General features: G+C 42.4%; 1 protein-coding gene across 1 annotated transcript in view; it reads left to right on the top strand.

Annotated features, from left to right (window-relative positions):
* The window catches only part of rnf213b (ring finger protein 213b), a 48815-nt gene extending 34344 nt beyond the window's left edge, over nucleotides 1-14471 (top strand). Inside the window, exons 58-66 of the mRNA XM_042396671.1 lie at nucleotides 8299-8431; nucleotides 8524-8607; nucleotides 9281-9446; nucleotides 11270-11471; nucleotides 11571-11648; nucleotides 11845-12042; nucleotides 12300-12389; nucleotides 12861-13039; nucleotides 13544-14471. Of these exons, the coding sequence (XP_042252605.1) occupies nucleotides 8299-8431; nucleotides 8524-8607; nucleotides 9281-9446; nucleotides 11270-11471; nucleotides 11571-11648; nucleotides 11845-12042; nucleotides 12300-12389; nucleotides 12861-13039; nucleotides 13544-13682 (1269 nt within the window). The 3' untranslated portion in view covers nucleotides 13683-14471. The remainder of the gene's footprint in view (nucleotides 1-8298; nucleotides 8432-8523; nucleotides 8608-9280; nucleotides 9447-11269; nucleotides 11472-11570; nucleotides 11649-11844; nucleotides 12043-12299; nucleotides 12390-12860; nucleotides 13040-13543) is intronic.
* The last annotated feature ends 557 nt before the right edge of the window (nucleotides 14472-15028 follow it).

The raw sequence follows: 15028 nt of genomic DNA, 5'->3' as shown, positions 1-15028 counted from the left end.
GAAAACTGGGAACAGTAGTGAAACAGAAAATGTCAAATAAAATGTGATATATTTATAGAGCACATTTAAAAACAACAGCCAAACAACCAAAGTGCTTTACAGGAAAAAAAGTTATGTTAAAATGTTAAATTTATGTTAAATTTTGTGCGAAAATACAGTAAGTTTTCTCATAATCACAATAAACAAAAGTTAAAAGCCAAAATCTGGTCATCTGCACTTGTTACTTGTTAATATATTGAATATATAACTCTTAACTTCAGGTTCCCCTTTTAAGCATTTGTAATCAGTATATAAACAATTAATAAATTGATTGATTTGATTTATTGAACGGGACAGTGTGCAGTATTAAGTATAAATGATGCACTGCACCGGAGTTAGCTTGAAGCTAATTTGCATCTGTAGTCCATTACAATCAAAACATACAACAGCACAACAACAAACAGTACAAAGCAAAAAAAAAAAAAACACACAGAACACACCATACAAAATACAAAGCTACACACAACAGCACATCACATACACCCACAATGTCAATTAAAAATTAATAATGTAAACTAGACTCAGTGGTCACACAGCTGATTCGTCTTTAGTTGATGTTTTAATTTGGCCTTGATTGTATTGATTGAACTACAGTTCTTCATATCATCAAGTAGGACGTTCCACTGAGTTGCTGCCCAAATACAGTGCGACGAAATGTTATGGTACAATCTTGTATAGAGGATATTCTGGAGGATCTAATAGAACTTACTGAGCGAATTGTTACGGACTAGTCAAGTCTAGGGGATTCAGTATCAATGAACCAATACTAGTCCTAACCTGGAGGGTGTAGAAGAGGAGAAAACGTGGAAGAATACGGAGAAAGATGGACTGGTTTCCAGTGTTAGAGATAGACAGTCTGGAGGTGGGTTACCTTATCGGGTTGCTACGCCGACTAGCAGTGCAAGTCCCTCCGACTCGGCCTCGCCAGCTCTGGCGTTGCTCTCGTGAGCCGCGAGCTCCTTCTGGCGGTTCAGTTCAGGTTTTGGTGGTTGGGGGATGGGTCCCCGAAGAACAAAACTGGTTTTACTAAAGGGTCCGGGTGCAGGAAAGGTGTGAAGCTGTACGGTCTCGAACGCTTCTAAAAAGGACGTCTCTCTGGGCTTTAACTCAACTCGTATCACTTTCAAAGGTTCGCGCTTTCCCAGCTGAGCGGCCTCACGTTTCTCCAGTGGTTGCGCGCGCACCTCACCGTGGCGTCCTTTTATCAGCCCGCAGCTTAACCACACCCCCTTGTTATCTTCTCAATGAAAACCAGTCCAGTTTAAGAAAGGGAAAGGAAGAAAGAGGAACTATAAACCCCGCCCCCTTTACTCCTAACATTCCTCCCCCCTTACAACAACAACAAAAAAAAAAAACCCATCTGGATTCCACCTATGTTTTTTTTTTTTTTTTTTTTTTAGCCTTTTCTCTTTTCTTAAAAACAACAATGTACACATCACATTAGCACACTCATTACTGGCATGTCTAGTCTCTGACCCTTAGTATAAAAGGTATCTTATCACTAGTGACATGATTAACGTCTACTCTGGAGTTATGCCTATAAATGTGAAAGACTATACCAATGTATAATATAAACAGTCTCTTGACTTCAATACACGTGCATTACTATAAACACTGCACTCACGGCTTCTCACCACATGTTCATCCCCTTGACAGGGTGTCGGCGATAACATTTTCTTTGCCTGGTAAATGCACTACTGTCAAGTTGTACGGTTGCAAAATTAAACTCCAACGGAACACTCTCTGACTGGACGTTTTGAACTTGGCTAGAAATGTCAATGGGTTGTGGTCAGTGAGAACCACCAGATCACCTCCAGCACTACAGACATACACCTCAAAGTGTTGAACTGCCAGAACTAGAGCCAGGGCCTCCTTCTCAATGGTAGAATAACGTTTCTGATGGCGATTCAATTTTTTAGAGAAGTAGGCAACCGGCCTATCTATCCCTGACACATCAGTCTGTAGTAACACTGCACCCACTCCAACATCACAAGCATCCACTGCCAGCTTGAATGGAACAGAGAAGTCCGGAGCCACCAATACTGGTTCACTAGCTAGGATAGCTTTAACCATTTCCAGTGCTTTCTGACAGTCTGCCGACCAGCTAAACCTCACTCCCTTCTTCAGCAAGTTTGTTAGTGGTGTTGTCACCGCTGCGAAGTTGGGGACAAACCGCCTATAAAATCCACACATGCCTAAAAGGCGCATTAGCTGACGTTTCGTTTTTGGAACAGGCATGTCTAAAATGGCCTGCACCTTGGCAGTCCTTGGCCTCACCGAACCTTGACCAACCTGGTGCCCCAAGTATGTGACCTGCCCCTTTCCAATCTCACACTTGGGCAAGTTGACTACCAACCCTGCTTGCTCAAGCCGTTCAAACAACTGTCTCATATGTTGCACGTGATCAGACCATGAAGAGCTATAGCAAACCACATCATCTAAATAGGTTACAGTGTTCTGTAATCCGGAGGTTACCAGATTCATTAACCTCTGAAAGGTTGCTGGCGCGTTCTTCATGCCAAACGGGAGAGCTCGACAGCGATACAAACATTCCTGCGTCACAAAGGCAGATACATCTTTTGCCCTTTCTGTCAACGGCACTTGCCAGTAGCCTTTTAACAAGTCAAACTTTGAGACATACTGTGCCTTGCCGATCTTATCAATGCAGTCTTCTAACCTGGGTATGGGATACGCGTCAGTCTTAGTAACATTATTAACCTTTCGGTAATCAATGCAAGGTCGTACGCTTAAATCAGGCTTGGGAACAGGGACTAAGGGAGAACTCCATTCACTTGAGCCCTGTTCAATGACACCAATTTCTTCCATATACAGCAACTCTGACTTCACCTGAGCCCATTTTTGTGGGTTAATGCGGTACGGATGTTGCTTAATGGGGGTAGCCTCACCAGTGTCTACATCATGGGTTATTAACTTCGTCAAGCCAGGGGTATCTTTAAACAAAGAACTATACTGGTCCACTAGATGTACTACATCCTCTCTCTGCTCTGTAGTGAGGTAACTGAGTGTCTCTCTGAGATTGGCCAGGGCGCTGGAATTCTTCAGCCTAGCTGTAACAGGCTCCACTGACCCAACATCATCATCCTCACTTGTCTCCTCTTCCACAGCAACTTGAGAGGTTATACACACGGTGGACGAAGTGTCACGGGTATAATAAGGTTTCAAGAGATTGATGTGACATACTCGTGATTTGTGCCTCCGGTCGGGGGTCTCAACAACATAATTGCAAGCACCCACTTTCTTGATAACCTTATATGGACCATAGAATTTCACCCCTAGCTTATCTCCACCCATGGGCAACAAAACCAGAACCTGGTCCCCTGCCTTGAAGGTACGTTTCACTGCCTTCTTGTCATACTGAGCCTTCATCTTTCCCTTAGCTGCTTCCAAGTTACTCCTGGCCAAGTCACAAGCTGTATGCAGCCGGTCCTTGAAAGATGCTACATACTGCAAAACTCCACTGGGAGCATCTGTCTGCCCGGCGGACTGCAACAGCTGTTCTTTCACCATCCTCAGCGGTCCTCTCACTTGATGTCCGTAAACCAACTCGAAAGGGCTAAAACCTGTAGCCTCATTCACAGAGTCTCTGATAGCGAACAATAGAAATGGCATAGCTACATCCCAGTCATTTGAGTAACCAACACAATAGGTTTTAATCATAGACTTTAAAGTCTGGTGGTACCTCTCGATTGCACCTTGGGACTGAGGATGATAGGCAGATGACATAATTTGTTTAATTCCCAGTTCATGCATCACTTCCTGAAATGCACCAGAAGTGAAGTTGGACCCACGATCATGTTGGACTTCTAGTGGTAAACCTACCCTAGAAAAGAAATGGAGCAGAGCCTCCACTATGACCCTGGTTTTAATTGACTTCAATGGCACAGCCTCTGGAAACCTCGTAGAAACATCCATAATAGTCAGGAGGTACTCATTCCCTTTCTTAGTTTTTGGCAAAGGGCCAACACAATCAATCATTACCCTTGAAAAGGGTTCCTCCATGACCGGTAGAGGGCAGAGGGGAGCAGCTGGGATGGTCTGGTTGGGCTTGCCTACAACCTGACAAGCATGACAACTACGACAATACGACACCACGTCCTTATGCATTTTGGGCCAGTAGAAATGTCTGCTGATTTTCTCCTGAGTTTTCCGGATGCCTAAATGACCAGCCATGGATACTTCATGGGCTAAACGCAGGACTTCCTCCCTAAAACTCTCAGGCAGCACAACTTGAGTCCTAACGGTCCATGTCTCCTCAGCAGGACGATCACGAGGCCGCCATTTCCTCAACAGGACTCCATCTTGGATAAAGAAGCCTTCAGCTACCTCTTTCATATCCTCAGCACTAGCAGCTGTCTGTCTCAATGGAGCTACAGAAGGATCCTTTTCCTGCTCTAATATGAGGGCTTCCCGAGTGAACTGAGAGCAAGGTGACACTTCAGCTAGCCTAGCGAAAAGGTATCAGCCAACCCACCAGACAGTTCATCCTGCTCGCTGTAATTTCCCTTTTCAGCAGCCAGAGCCTGAGCACGCGTCACCACACAAGCTGTAAACACCTCGGGGTGTTCTCTTTCCAAAGCCATGGTCTCTGGGACTTCACAAGGTTTCTCACACACAACTGGTGTCACGCAAACCTGAGTACCGGCCAAATCATTTCCCAACACCAAGGCAACCCCTTCAACTGGCAAGGAAGGTACAATGCCGACCACTACCGGCCCATTTACAATGTTAGACTCCAGAAATATCCGGTGCAAAGGAGCACTAATAAAACCACCTCCCACACCCTTCACTGGGGTAGAAGCTTTTAAATAGGTGGCGGGCGAGAGATCTATAATACCCTGAACCAATAAGGACTGTGTTGCCCCTGTGTCCCTCAGGATGGATATAGGGACCATTTCCCTATCAGGTGCCCCAGAAACAGCCCCCCTTGACACAAAACCTTCAAACCCCTTTGCTACTGGGCAGGATGGCAGGTTCACGCTGTCCACTTCACAAAGACCAATCTGTGGGTGGGCATTTATCAACCCCACAACTTTCTCGTCCCCATTTCTTCTCCTGAGACCAGGACAACTGGACTTTATATGGCCAGGCTTTTTGCAATAATGACAGATGACATCACTTCTAGGAATGAAAGGCTTCTCATACCTTTTCCCTGGTCCTTGAGACCGCAGGGAGGGAGGAGTAGGCTTAACCACGCTAGCCTCTGTAGGCCTGTCAGTGGTAGCTTGCCTCCTATCCTGTCTGCCAACCTTGCTTTTCCAAGGCGCCTCTCTGTGCGTTAACTCATAAGAATCCGCTGCCATAGCAGCTCCTCTCAGCTCTGTAACGCCCCTCTCATTTAGATGTATTTCCATGTGCCGGGGTAAACTGGTTTTAAACTGCTCCACTAGTATAAGTTGTCGCAACTCTTGAAAGGTATGTGTGTTGGTACTTGCTAACCACCTGTCAAACACAACTTCCTGTTGCCTAGCCAAATCAAGGAAAGTCTCACCTTGTTTCCGCTGCAGAGACCTGAACTTCTGTCGGTAGGCTTCTGGCACCACCTCATAGGCTGCCAAAACCACCTTCCTTACAGCATCATAGTCTCGGCTGTCAGATGCATCTAAGGCTGCATAAGCTTCTTGAGCTTTACCCTCAAGCACACTCTGGATAAGCAGTGTCCACCTATTTTCAGGCCACTCTAGCTCTTTGGCTACTTTTTCAAAAGCTTCGAAGAAAGAGGCCACATCATCACCGTTAAATTTTGGCATTAGTCTTAAACAGCTGGAAACATCAAAACGAGCTTCGTGCTTACGTTGTAGGACACTGTGGTTAGCTTTAAGCTTCTCTTGCTCCAATGCCAACCTTGCCAACTCAAGTTTCTGCTCTTGCTCTCTTGCTGCCATTTTTGCCAGCTCAAGTTGAAACATCCGCTCCCCCTCTCTCGCTCTTTCTCTCTCTCTCTCCTCCCTCTCTCTCTCCTGTACTGGATCATGCAGGTGTAACGCTGAAATGAGAGTCTCCACAATTTCTGGCTTTCTAGCCTCTGGATTTATCTCGACCTCACAATATTGAGCTACCGCAAGCAAATCTTCTTTTCTAAGCTTACGCAACTCATTTCGCCCAAAATCGCTCCCGCAAAACTCTTCTACTCTGAAAGTAGCCATAGTCACCGTTAGTGAGCGCTCACCGGTGGGGGTAACCAAAGGAGACAAGGGCCTCGCAAAAATTACCTCTAAGGTAACTTATCAGATGGCCATAAACTAAACATATAACCTGCTAACAGGAGGTAGCTCATAGGTCACTCTATTCACAGAGATCAATGCAAACATAAGTCACACAGCGCTCCTGACACTGCTACTTACAGACGGACCGCGAATCAATGCACCCTTAAGTCGCACACAGCGCTTATGACAATACAACTTACACACGGACCACAAACCAATGCACCCGTACGCCGCGCACAGCAGCAAAACACCAGCCGTCAACCAACCCGCTAAGCCACACTGTTATCGTCAACTTACAGACCTATCCTCGTTTTTAACCTCGACACACCCGATAAATTTTCCTTAACCTTTCGTCTAGCTAGCTGAGTTTTACATACATACACAACCATCTGTTTAAAACGAGAGTCTGGCACCGAGCAGCTGTTCTGCCCGTAGCTGTATGTCCATGGCCTACTTCTAAACCTAGCAACATACAACTTTTCCCGAGCTGAATCCAACTCACTTGTGCCTCTTCCCGCAAACAGAATGCTTGGATGTAACTCACTAACTGAACTCTAATCGCTTCGAATCCATATCCCGGACGAGCCCCCAAATTATGTTACGGACTAGTCAAGTCTAGGGGATTCAGTATCAATGAACCAATACTAGTCCTAACCTGGAGGGTGTAGAAGAGGAGAAAACGTGGAAGAATACGGAGAAAGATGGACTGGTTTCCAGTGTTAGAGATAGACAGTCTGGAGGTGGGTTACCTTATCGGGTTGCTACGCCGACTAGCAGTGCAAGTCCCTCCGACTCGGCCTCGCCAGCTCTGGCGTTGCTCTCGTGAGCCGCGAGCTCCTTCTGGCGGTTCAGTTCAGGTTTTGGTGGTTGGGGGATGGGTCCCCGAAGAACAAAACTGGTTTTACTAAAGGGTCCGGGTGCAGGAAAGGTGTGAAGCTGTACGGTCTCGAACGCTTCTAAAAAGGACGTCTCTCTGGGCTTTAACTCAACTCGTATCACTTTCAAAGGTTCGCGCTTTCCCAGCTGAGCGGCCTCACATTTCTCCAGTGGTTGCGCGCGCACCTCACCGTGGCGTCCTTTTATCAGCCCGCAGCTTAACCACACCCCCTTGTTATCTTCTCAATGAAAACCAGTCCAGTTTAAGAAAGGGAAAGGAAGAAAGAGGAACTATAAACCCCGCCCCCTTTACTCCTAACATAATGCACACAAAGTCACATAGTGGAGGAGGCCAAAACCATTTAAAATTTTATAAACTAGGCACAAATTTGAGAATAATCTAAAATTCTCAAAGCTCAGTAAATTTCTCCAGTACCCTACAGTGATGGAGATGCATTGGCTTTTTGTCAAGAGTTTTTAGAGTTTGTTTGTATAAGGACTCAAGAGGTTTTAGGTCTGTTTCTCCAACCTGCCCCCAACATGTGATGCAATAAGACATACGGGAAAGAATCATAGCATGCATAAATATCTTGGCTGCATCCAAAGAGAGACAGTTTCTAATATGTCTCAAATTTGCTAAGTTGTACTTTATGGTTTTAACTGTTTTTTTAAACGTGTTTCTTAAAGTGGTTTATAATACACTATGATGCCGTTATAAGCAGCTATAACTGTTTCTTAATGCATTTCTTAACGACTGTGACACATCCTGTGGGCAACCAGAAGTGGATTCTGGTTTATAAACAGATAATGAATTAAAATATAATAAATCACAGTTGTAATAATATGAAATATGTCTTGCTAGAAGAAGTTATAGTTGCTGAAAAATACTGTACTTTAACAAAAATCTCTTTATATCTTCTTATAACTACATTATAGTGTGTTAGAAACTATTTATTAATTGTTTGTAGATTATAAATGCAAAATAGGTGAAGTGTTGCTTGAATATTTTGTGTTGCATTAACATGTTGATTCCTGCAAGACATGAGGTTCTCGTTCCTGCAAGACCTCATGAGGTTCTGACATTTGTGATGAAATGTTCTTGGAGCCAGACTCCGGTTTGAAACATCGCATTGACTCTGCTGGTATGTGTTTATCTCAGATTCACTGTGTGAGGCAGTTACATCACCTGCCGGAGCTGGCGGCTCTACAGTCAGACCTGCTGAGGGTGTTTCCTCTGGCGTCAGACTCCACATCTCAGACCATTGCACAGATGTTACAGCGGATACCAGCGGGTATGTTAACATGTAAAAAACCTACTTTCACAATCACACACACACGCAAACAAACCTTTATGTAAACTCGACTCTCTGGTGATGTTTGTTAGGATATCAGAAGAAGATGCTGGTTGAGAGAGTGGAGACATTCATCAAGGTGTGGAACTGCCTCAGAGCAGAGGTGGCAAACAACTGTAAGCATGTCTCCATTAACGTTTAACTGGACTGTACAGTATTAGGAGTTCATTCATTGCATTAAAACATACAGTATATAAGATATAAATTATGGTGCTTCAATGCAGAAATATGCAGGAAAGATTAATCAAATCACTTAGATGTCAGTAGTTATCAATATGAAATACTGTAATGTTAATATAAAGGGTATTACTGCTAATGTCACTATAACCACCACAGCTATTAGTATAGCTTAGAGTGATATGTGCTGCATGGTTAACATTTTTCAGGCTAACATCAGTAAACACATTTCATACAAATGTAGGAAATTGTTAAATTTGTTGCTTTTTTAAGTTCAGGATATACATGAAGTTATTTAATCTTTACATGTTAGTTTAAAAGCAATCTTCATCACTGTTTAATGCAAACAGTCTGAAGTCATCAGTGTTTGGTATCATAATGTTTAGTGAAATAACAGGAAAATGATATTTTGTTGCTTCTTTTAGAATAATTCTTTGTGTTTTTTTACTTAATAGTAGAAGAATAGAAGGATCGTTTAACATTATTGCAGCTTTATTTGTTGTATCCAGACTGGATCCAACTTGCAGAATCAGTTCAGGCCTCTATGAAGATTAGTGATTAGATGCATGACTTCATTCCCATGTCTGTCTGTGTGTCTGTGTGTAAATGTAGCAGCAGATTTGGGTGAGAGAGAGGTGACAACCGAGAGCACCGGGGAGTTTCTGATACCCTGCCGACGCGGACCGGGGTCGTGTCTCCGAACTTTGGTGGACTTCCTGTCGGAGACTCACAACAGCCTGGTGAAAGAGGCGGGGAAAGTGAGCCTCCAGGAGGACAGGTCAGTACAACCCGTCCGGAGTCGAGTGTGAAGACTGTTGAGGTTTTTCTTTGAGGTGATTTTAAGACGGCGTTCAGTCTGACTCGCCTCTTCACTGAGTTCAATGTGACCACTGTGTCTTCTTCAATTCAGTGACAGTTTGCTTTCAACTGCAGCATTATCACCACCAACTGTTACTCTTCAGTGTTCTCCTTAAATCCGTCTATTTAATACGTCTTTAATATGTAAAAATATGAAAACTTAGTTAATAATGTCCTCTCCTGAGTTATGTGAGAAAAATATTAGGATATCTGCAGGTCTTAAAAGGTCTTAGAAAGTATTAAAAGTCTCAAATTTAATTTACAAATCTTAAATATTTTCTCTTACCTGCTGTAATATTAGTTATAAAATGTTTTTGTATCAGATTGCAGGCTGTTGGGAGTAATTACACACCTATACATTTAAATTTGGATTGTTTTTGACAGTGGATTGTGCTGCAGGAAGCTTTTTATGGAGTTTCAGTCTGGAGAATCAGTCAGTACCGCTAGCTACAGCAGCCAATTTTAGCAAAAACTTCATCCATCCATCCATTTTCTGACACTTATCCGAGACTGGGTCACGGTGGCATCAGACTGAGTAAAGGAAACCTTCTCCCCAGCAGTGCCCTCCGGCTCCTCCTGGGAGATGCCAGGAGAGATATATAATCCCTTCAGCGTGTTCTGGGTCTGTCCCGGGGTCTCCTACCAGTTGGACGTGCCCGGAAACACCTCCAGCAGGAGGCAAAAACTTCAGTGAATTAATCATTTTTACATGGGTTAATCAATACATTCATTTTACTGTACTTATCCAGGTACAGGTTGCATTAATTTAATGAATTATATCATTAGGAATAAGAAGTCACAGTATGATTGTGAAACATGTATTAATTTAAATTGCATACTATGTGGTATTAAAAAGGTCTGAAAAAGGGCTTAAAAGGACTTAAAAAATCAGTTTTAAATCCATGTTTTGAACTGGCAGAGAATCTGAACCTCTTGCTGCCCCGAACAGTAGAACCTCATCCTCACACTTTGTTAGCCAAACAAATGCATGCAATCACATTTTGCAGGTAGATAACTTTGTCATGGGAGTGCTGTGATTCTACTTTAGCTTCCAGTTGTCGAAACAGAAGATAAAGTGATTGTCACCTTGATAAGATCTTGTCCCATGGATATATAAACCGCTGAGCAATGTTTTAGCGTCTAGTAAACCTTCAAACTAATGGATATTTTGCTCAAACTCAGCTTCCTGTATCATATTTCATCTCCTCACATGTAGTTATAGCAACACAACTACACTTGAGACTCAACTACTGCAACAGTAACCTCTTCATCACACCCTCAAAGCTTCTCAATAAACTCCAATATGTCCAAAACTCTGACGCCAGCCTCTTCAACCCGTCTCACCCTCATGACCACATCGCCCCCATTCTGCAACTCCCCATCCCAAAGCCCCAAAGCTCTCAAAACTTCCCTTTTTAAAACTGCTTTTAGCTAATGTTCAGCCCTTAGTTTGATATTTTTAAATGAGACTTAAAAGAGTCTTTTAATCTCTTTAACTGCATTTGCTTTCTACTTTTAACACTGTGTCTTTCCTGCTGCTCTGTTGTTGTTCTGTATCACTTTTTTTGCTAATTTGTTTATCTAGGTAAAGCATTTTTAAGTGCCTTTAATTATTATTAACACATCCATACCATTTTAGCCCCTTGGATGTATTTCGTGCAGTGCCGTTTTCAGTCTGAAAATAGCCATAAACCTACTTTTAATACGGCCGATCTTGGACATTCTCCCGTTTTATTTCCCCAGTGAGTACAGTGTTCCTTTGGAGAGGATATCAGAAACCCAGCTGACTCAGTGCCACCCAGAAAGAGAGCTGCTACCTCTGGTTTTAGCCCACTGCCACTACACCTTGAAGAAAGGCGGGGAGACCGAAGGGACCTACGATCTTCCAGGAATCCAAACCCAATTTGCCCGTCGATTCCTGGCTGGAAAACCACTTATCCAAGCGGTAAAGATCTAAACTATTCACACAACTGCATGCAGGTGGTGTCAGATAATATCAGACATACTTCTAACCGGCACTTGTATCCACTTGTATCTAAACCAGGACACCTCGAGGTACTTGAACAGACATCTTAAGGATTTCTCTGTGGTTCTAAATGAGGTCAGAGGAAAGATTCATCAGGTAAAGAGTGTTTCAGTTACTTATGAACTTTACAGTACCACAGTCGTCATCTGGAACTGACTAATGCAAGCTGAAGAATGTTCACAGTAGTTTCCCCTGTAGGATTTTGAGAGGCCACTTTGTTAAGAGGTCAAATTCCTTCCTGCACACTCCTCTCGCTGGCCTGCTGACAGTTTCTCTGCCGTCTGTGTCGTAGGAACCGCTGAAGGGTTCGGTGACCAGTACCATGAGGACAGTGCTGCGTTCATACACGGACGTTTGTGACGCCGTGCATGTGGTGGAGATCGGCCTACGCTTCATTGGCAAGACAGGCGGGGATCCTCAAGGTCAACTCTTGTCCTACCTCACTAATTCTCTGCAGATGGGCCCGCAGATTTCCAGCACTGTAGCCAAGGTACAAAACCTCCAAACCCACAGCTATTTCCCTTACAACATAGTTATGCAAAGAATGTGATTATGTTGATCTCATTTTGTAAGCAATGCACTGTTACACCATCCTTTTCTTCTTGTTTTTCTCACTACAAAATTCCCATTAAAGACAACTTTATTAACACTAATTTTCACTTTGGAAACAAATGAAAGAACGCTGCTATTCATGCCAAAGTCTTAATCTAACTAAAACACTTTAAACCTATTTCATTTTCATTTTAGGGTCTTGCAGAGAGCAAACTGGAACACAGTATATCCACCTGGCAGCTCCTTACTTGTTGGAAATCTGAGCTTATGCTGACAAGACAGCAAGTAAGTATTGATAAAATCATAAAACTTTACAGGATGTGGCAGAAAAAAATCTAATAATAACATTGTATTTCCTTATTTTTGGGTCAAAACAGTTATAGTGTGCATTCACCAAAGCCCTTTGAAGACATTAAAGAAACTCCACCCGTGGTGACCACACCGTTTTTTTAAATTTGTGCCATTATTTTCGCTTGTGACCCCTGCTGGCTACCAGTGACTGACCCCAAACACCACAGAGAGCTAAATTTCAGGGCTGTAATCCGTTAGAAGTGTGCTGTGTGACACGGCAGGCGCCCAGAGTTTGACCCCAATAAAAACTTAATTTAAGGAACTCTGTCAGTACTGCAGTTTCTGCCACAAACGCCACTATTTTAACTATTTGAATCACTGAAAAAATCTGAGCTATGAGCAGTGATTTGGTAGTTTTGAGCTAGGCGACATTTTCTTTAACACACATTCATGATCGTGTTTCAGGACCCGTTTCAGAGACTGCCCTCGGAGTTCCAGCAGAAGCTGTCAGAGGAAGAAAAGAAAGGGCTGAAGGTCTTCCTCAGTGCCACAGATGTTGACACTTTCTCTTTGGAGCTGCATGAAATTCTGCTGCTGAAGACGAGCAACTCCGTGCTAGAAGACCGTTACCAACCTCAGTGGGAGTAAGTACAAGCCATCTGTATCCCCCGCCTCCATAGCGACAAATATTTGACCATTTGTGAGTTTCTGTAGGAGGTAATGCACCAAATGGTAAATAATTTCCAAAACAGTTTGGCCAGAGGGTGTTTTTTAGAAATAAGCATTTTTTTTGTAAGCTTGTGAATGAAAGAAGTGTGCCTATTGTCAGTTCAAAGATGACCACGCTGGTCTTAAGGAATCCATTGATTTTTAGACAGCTTTAATCACACTGAAGTGTGGAGGTCTCACCCAGAGTTGCCCCCTGGGATTTGGAACCTTTTGACTTCCAGAACCGGAGCGTGACCCCTCCAGGCAGCCATCTGTCAGGGGAAAGCAGCTTAAGTTGTATCCCCCCCCCCTTCAGTTGCAGGTCACTTCTATTGAATCAGCAGCTGGGCAGGGAAGTGAATAGGAATGCTTGTGGAGAAAACAATGGATGCAGTGCTAACAGTTGTTTTCTTCATGCCTTCCCTCCCTGCTGTGTCCAGCATCAGGTCCACCGTAGAGATCCATTTGGACCAGAAAAACCTTCCACCTCTGCTGGAGCTCGAGTCTCTATCAGAGGAGATCACACTGGAGAAGGGAGCTGACGTGTGGAAGGTGGCTGTGGAGTTTAAAAGAAGATAAATTTGTGCAGAGAGCTGATTTATATCTGATATTTTTTTCTTTTATGTAACTTTGTGTTATTATTGGTGTTTCTATTTGGATATCTTGATCATGATTGACTGTCTCTAATTAATCATTCCATATTTTACGACATGTTCTGATTAAATGTGATGTAAATACTGTAAATGTTTAAAGAAAGAGCTCTAACTGAGAAAGAAAATGATTGGCTTGTGAAATAAATAAATCTGAAGCGGGCCTGTATTATACAATCAGAAATGGATGTGACAGGGAACAATTAATAAATCAACTATGAATGAACTGGAACTATTTTTGTCCCCCTTGTGGAAGCATTTTCCAACACTTATAAATCAAATTCATCACATAAGGCTCCAGTAGAGTTTGTGCTGTATTTTAGTGCATCCAGGTAGGATTTTAAGTAGAACATGAAGACAATAAGGTTGCATTTCTGTTTTGAAAATTTGCTGTTGTGTATTTTGAATTTTACTAACAAATTTTCTTGACACTTCATCAGCAAAAATGCCCACTTTGTGTTATTATTGATGTTTCTATTTGGATATCTGGATTATGATTGACTGTCTATGATTAATCATTCCATTTTTTATAGGACATGTTCTGATTAAATGTGCCTTTCTGTGATGTAAACACTGTAAATGTTTAAATTATGACTTGCCTTACAGTATCTATTAGAGCTCTAACTGAGAGAGAAAATTATGAAGGAGGCTTATTTTATACAATCAGAAATGGATCTGTCAAGGAACGATTAATAAATCAACTGTGAATGAACTGGAACTGTTTTTTTCCCCCTGTTGATTCACTACATAAGGCTCTAGTTTTTGCAGCTTTCGAGTTTGTGCTGTATTTTAGTGCATCCAGGTCGGATTTTAAATAATAGTGACATTTCATTAGCAGAAAATACAAAATACAATTAATTCAATTTTGAGTATCTAATTTTCACTTTTAAAAAAGATTAAGGCCATACCAAAAAGTCTGACTAAAGGTACAGTCCCAAAAAAAGATGAGTAATTGCTTCATCTGTGTGATGAAAGAAGGAACAAAGAGGGTAAATGTGTAACTGATATTTTACAATAGCTGAATTAACGGGATAACACCTGTGCAATATTGATTAGACACTTCTTCCACCTTATTTGAAACAAACAAACAAAAAAAATCTATGGCAATAACCATATTTATACATATTATTCCAAACAAATACAGAAGCAAGTTTACTAATTGTTCCCCTCTGGATTATTTCCCTTATACATTCATTATTAGTTTTAATACTCAAAAAAAGGATCTGACTTGCCTCTGTATAATTCTGGTGGTGAAGTTTGATGGATAATATCTCT

The sequence above is a fragment of the Thunnus maccoyii genome, chromosome 20 (assembly GCF_910596095.1).
Source record: "Thunnus maccoyii chromosome 20, fThuMac1.1, whole genome shotgun sequence".
Lineage (NCBI taxonomy): Eukaryota > Metazoa > Chordata > Actinopteri > Scombriformes > Scombridae > Thunnus > Thunnus maccoyii.
The sequence above is the reverse complement of the archived record's forward strand: the minus strand, read 5'-3'. Positions and strand labels throughout refer to the sequence as shown.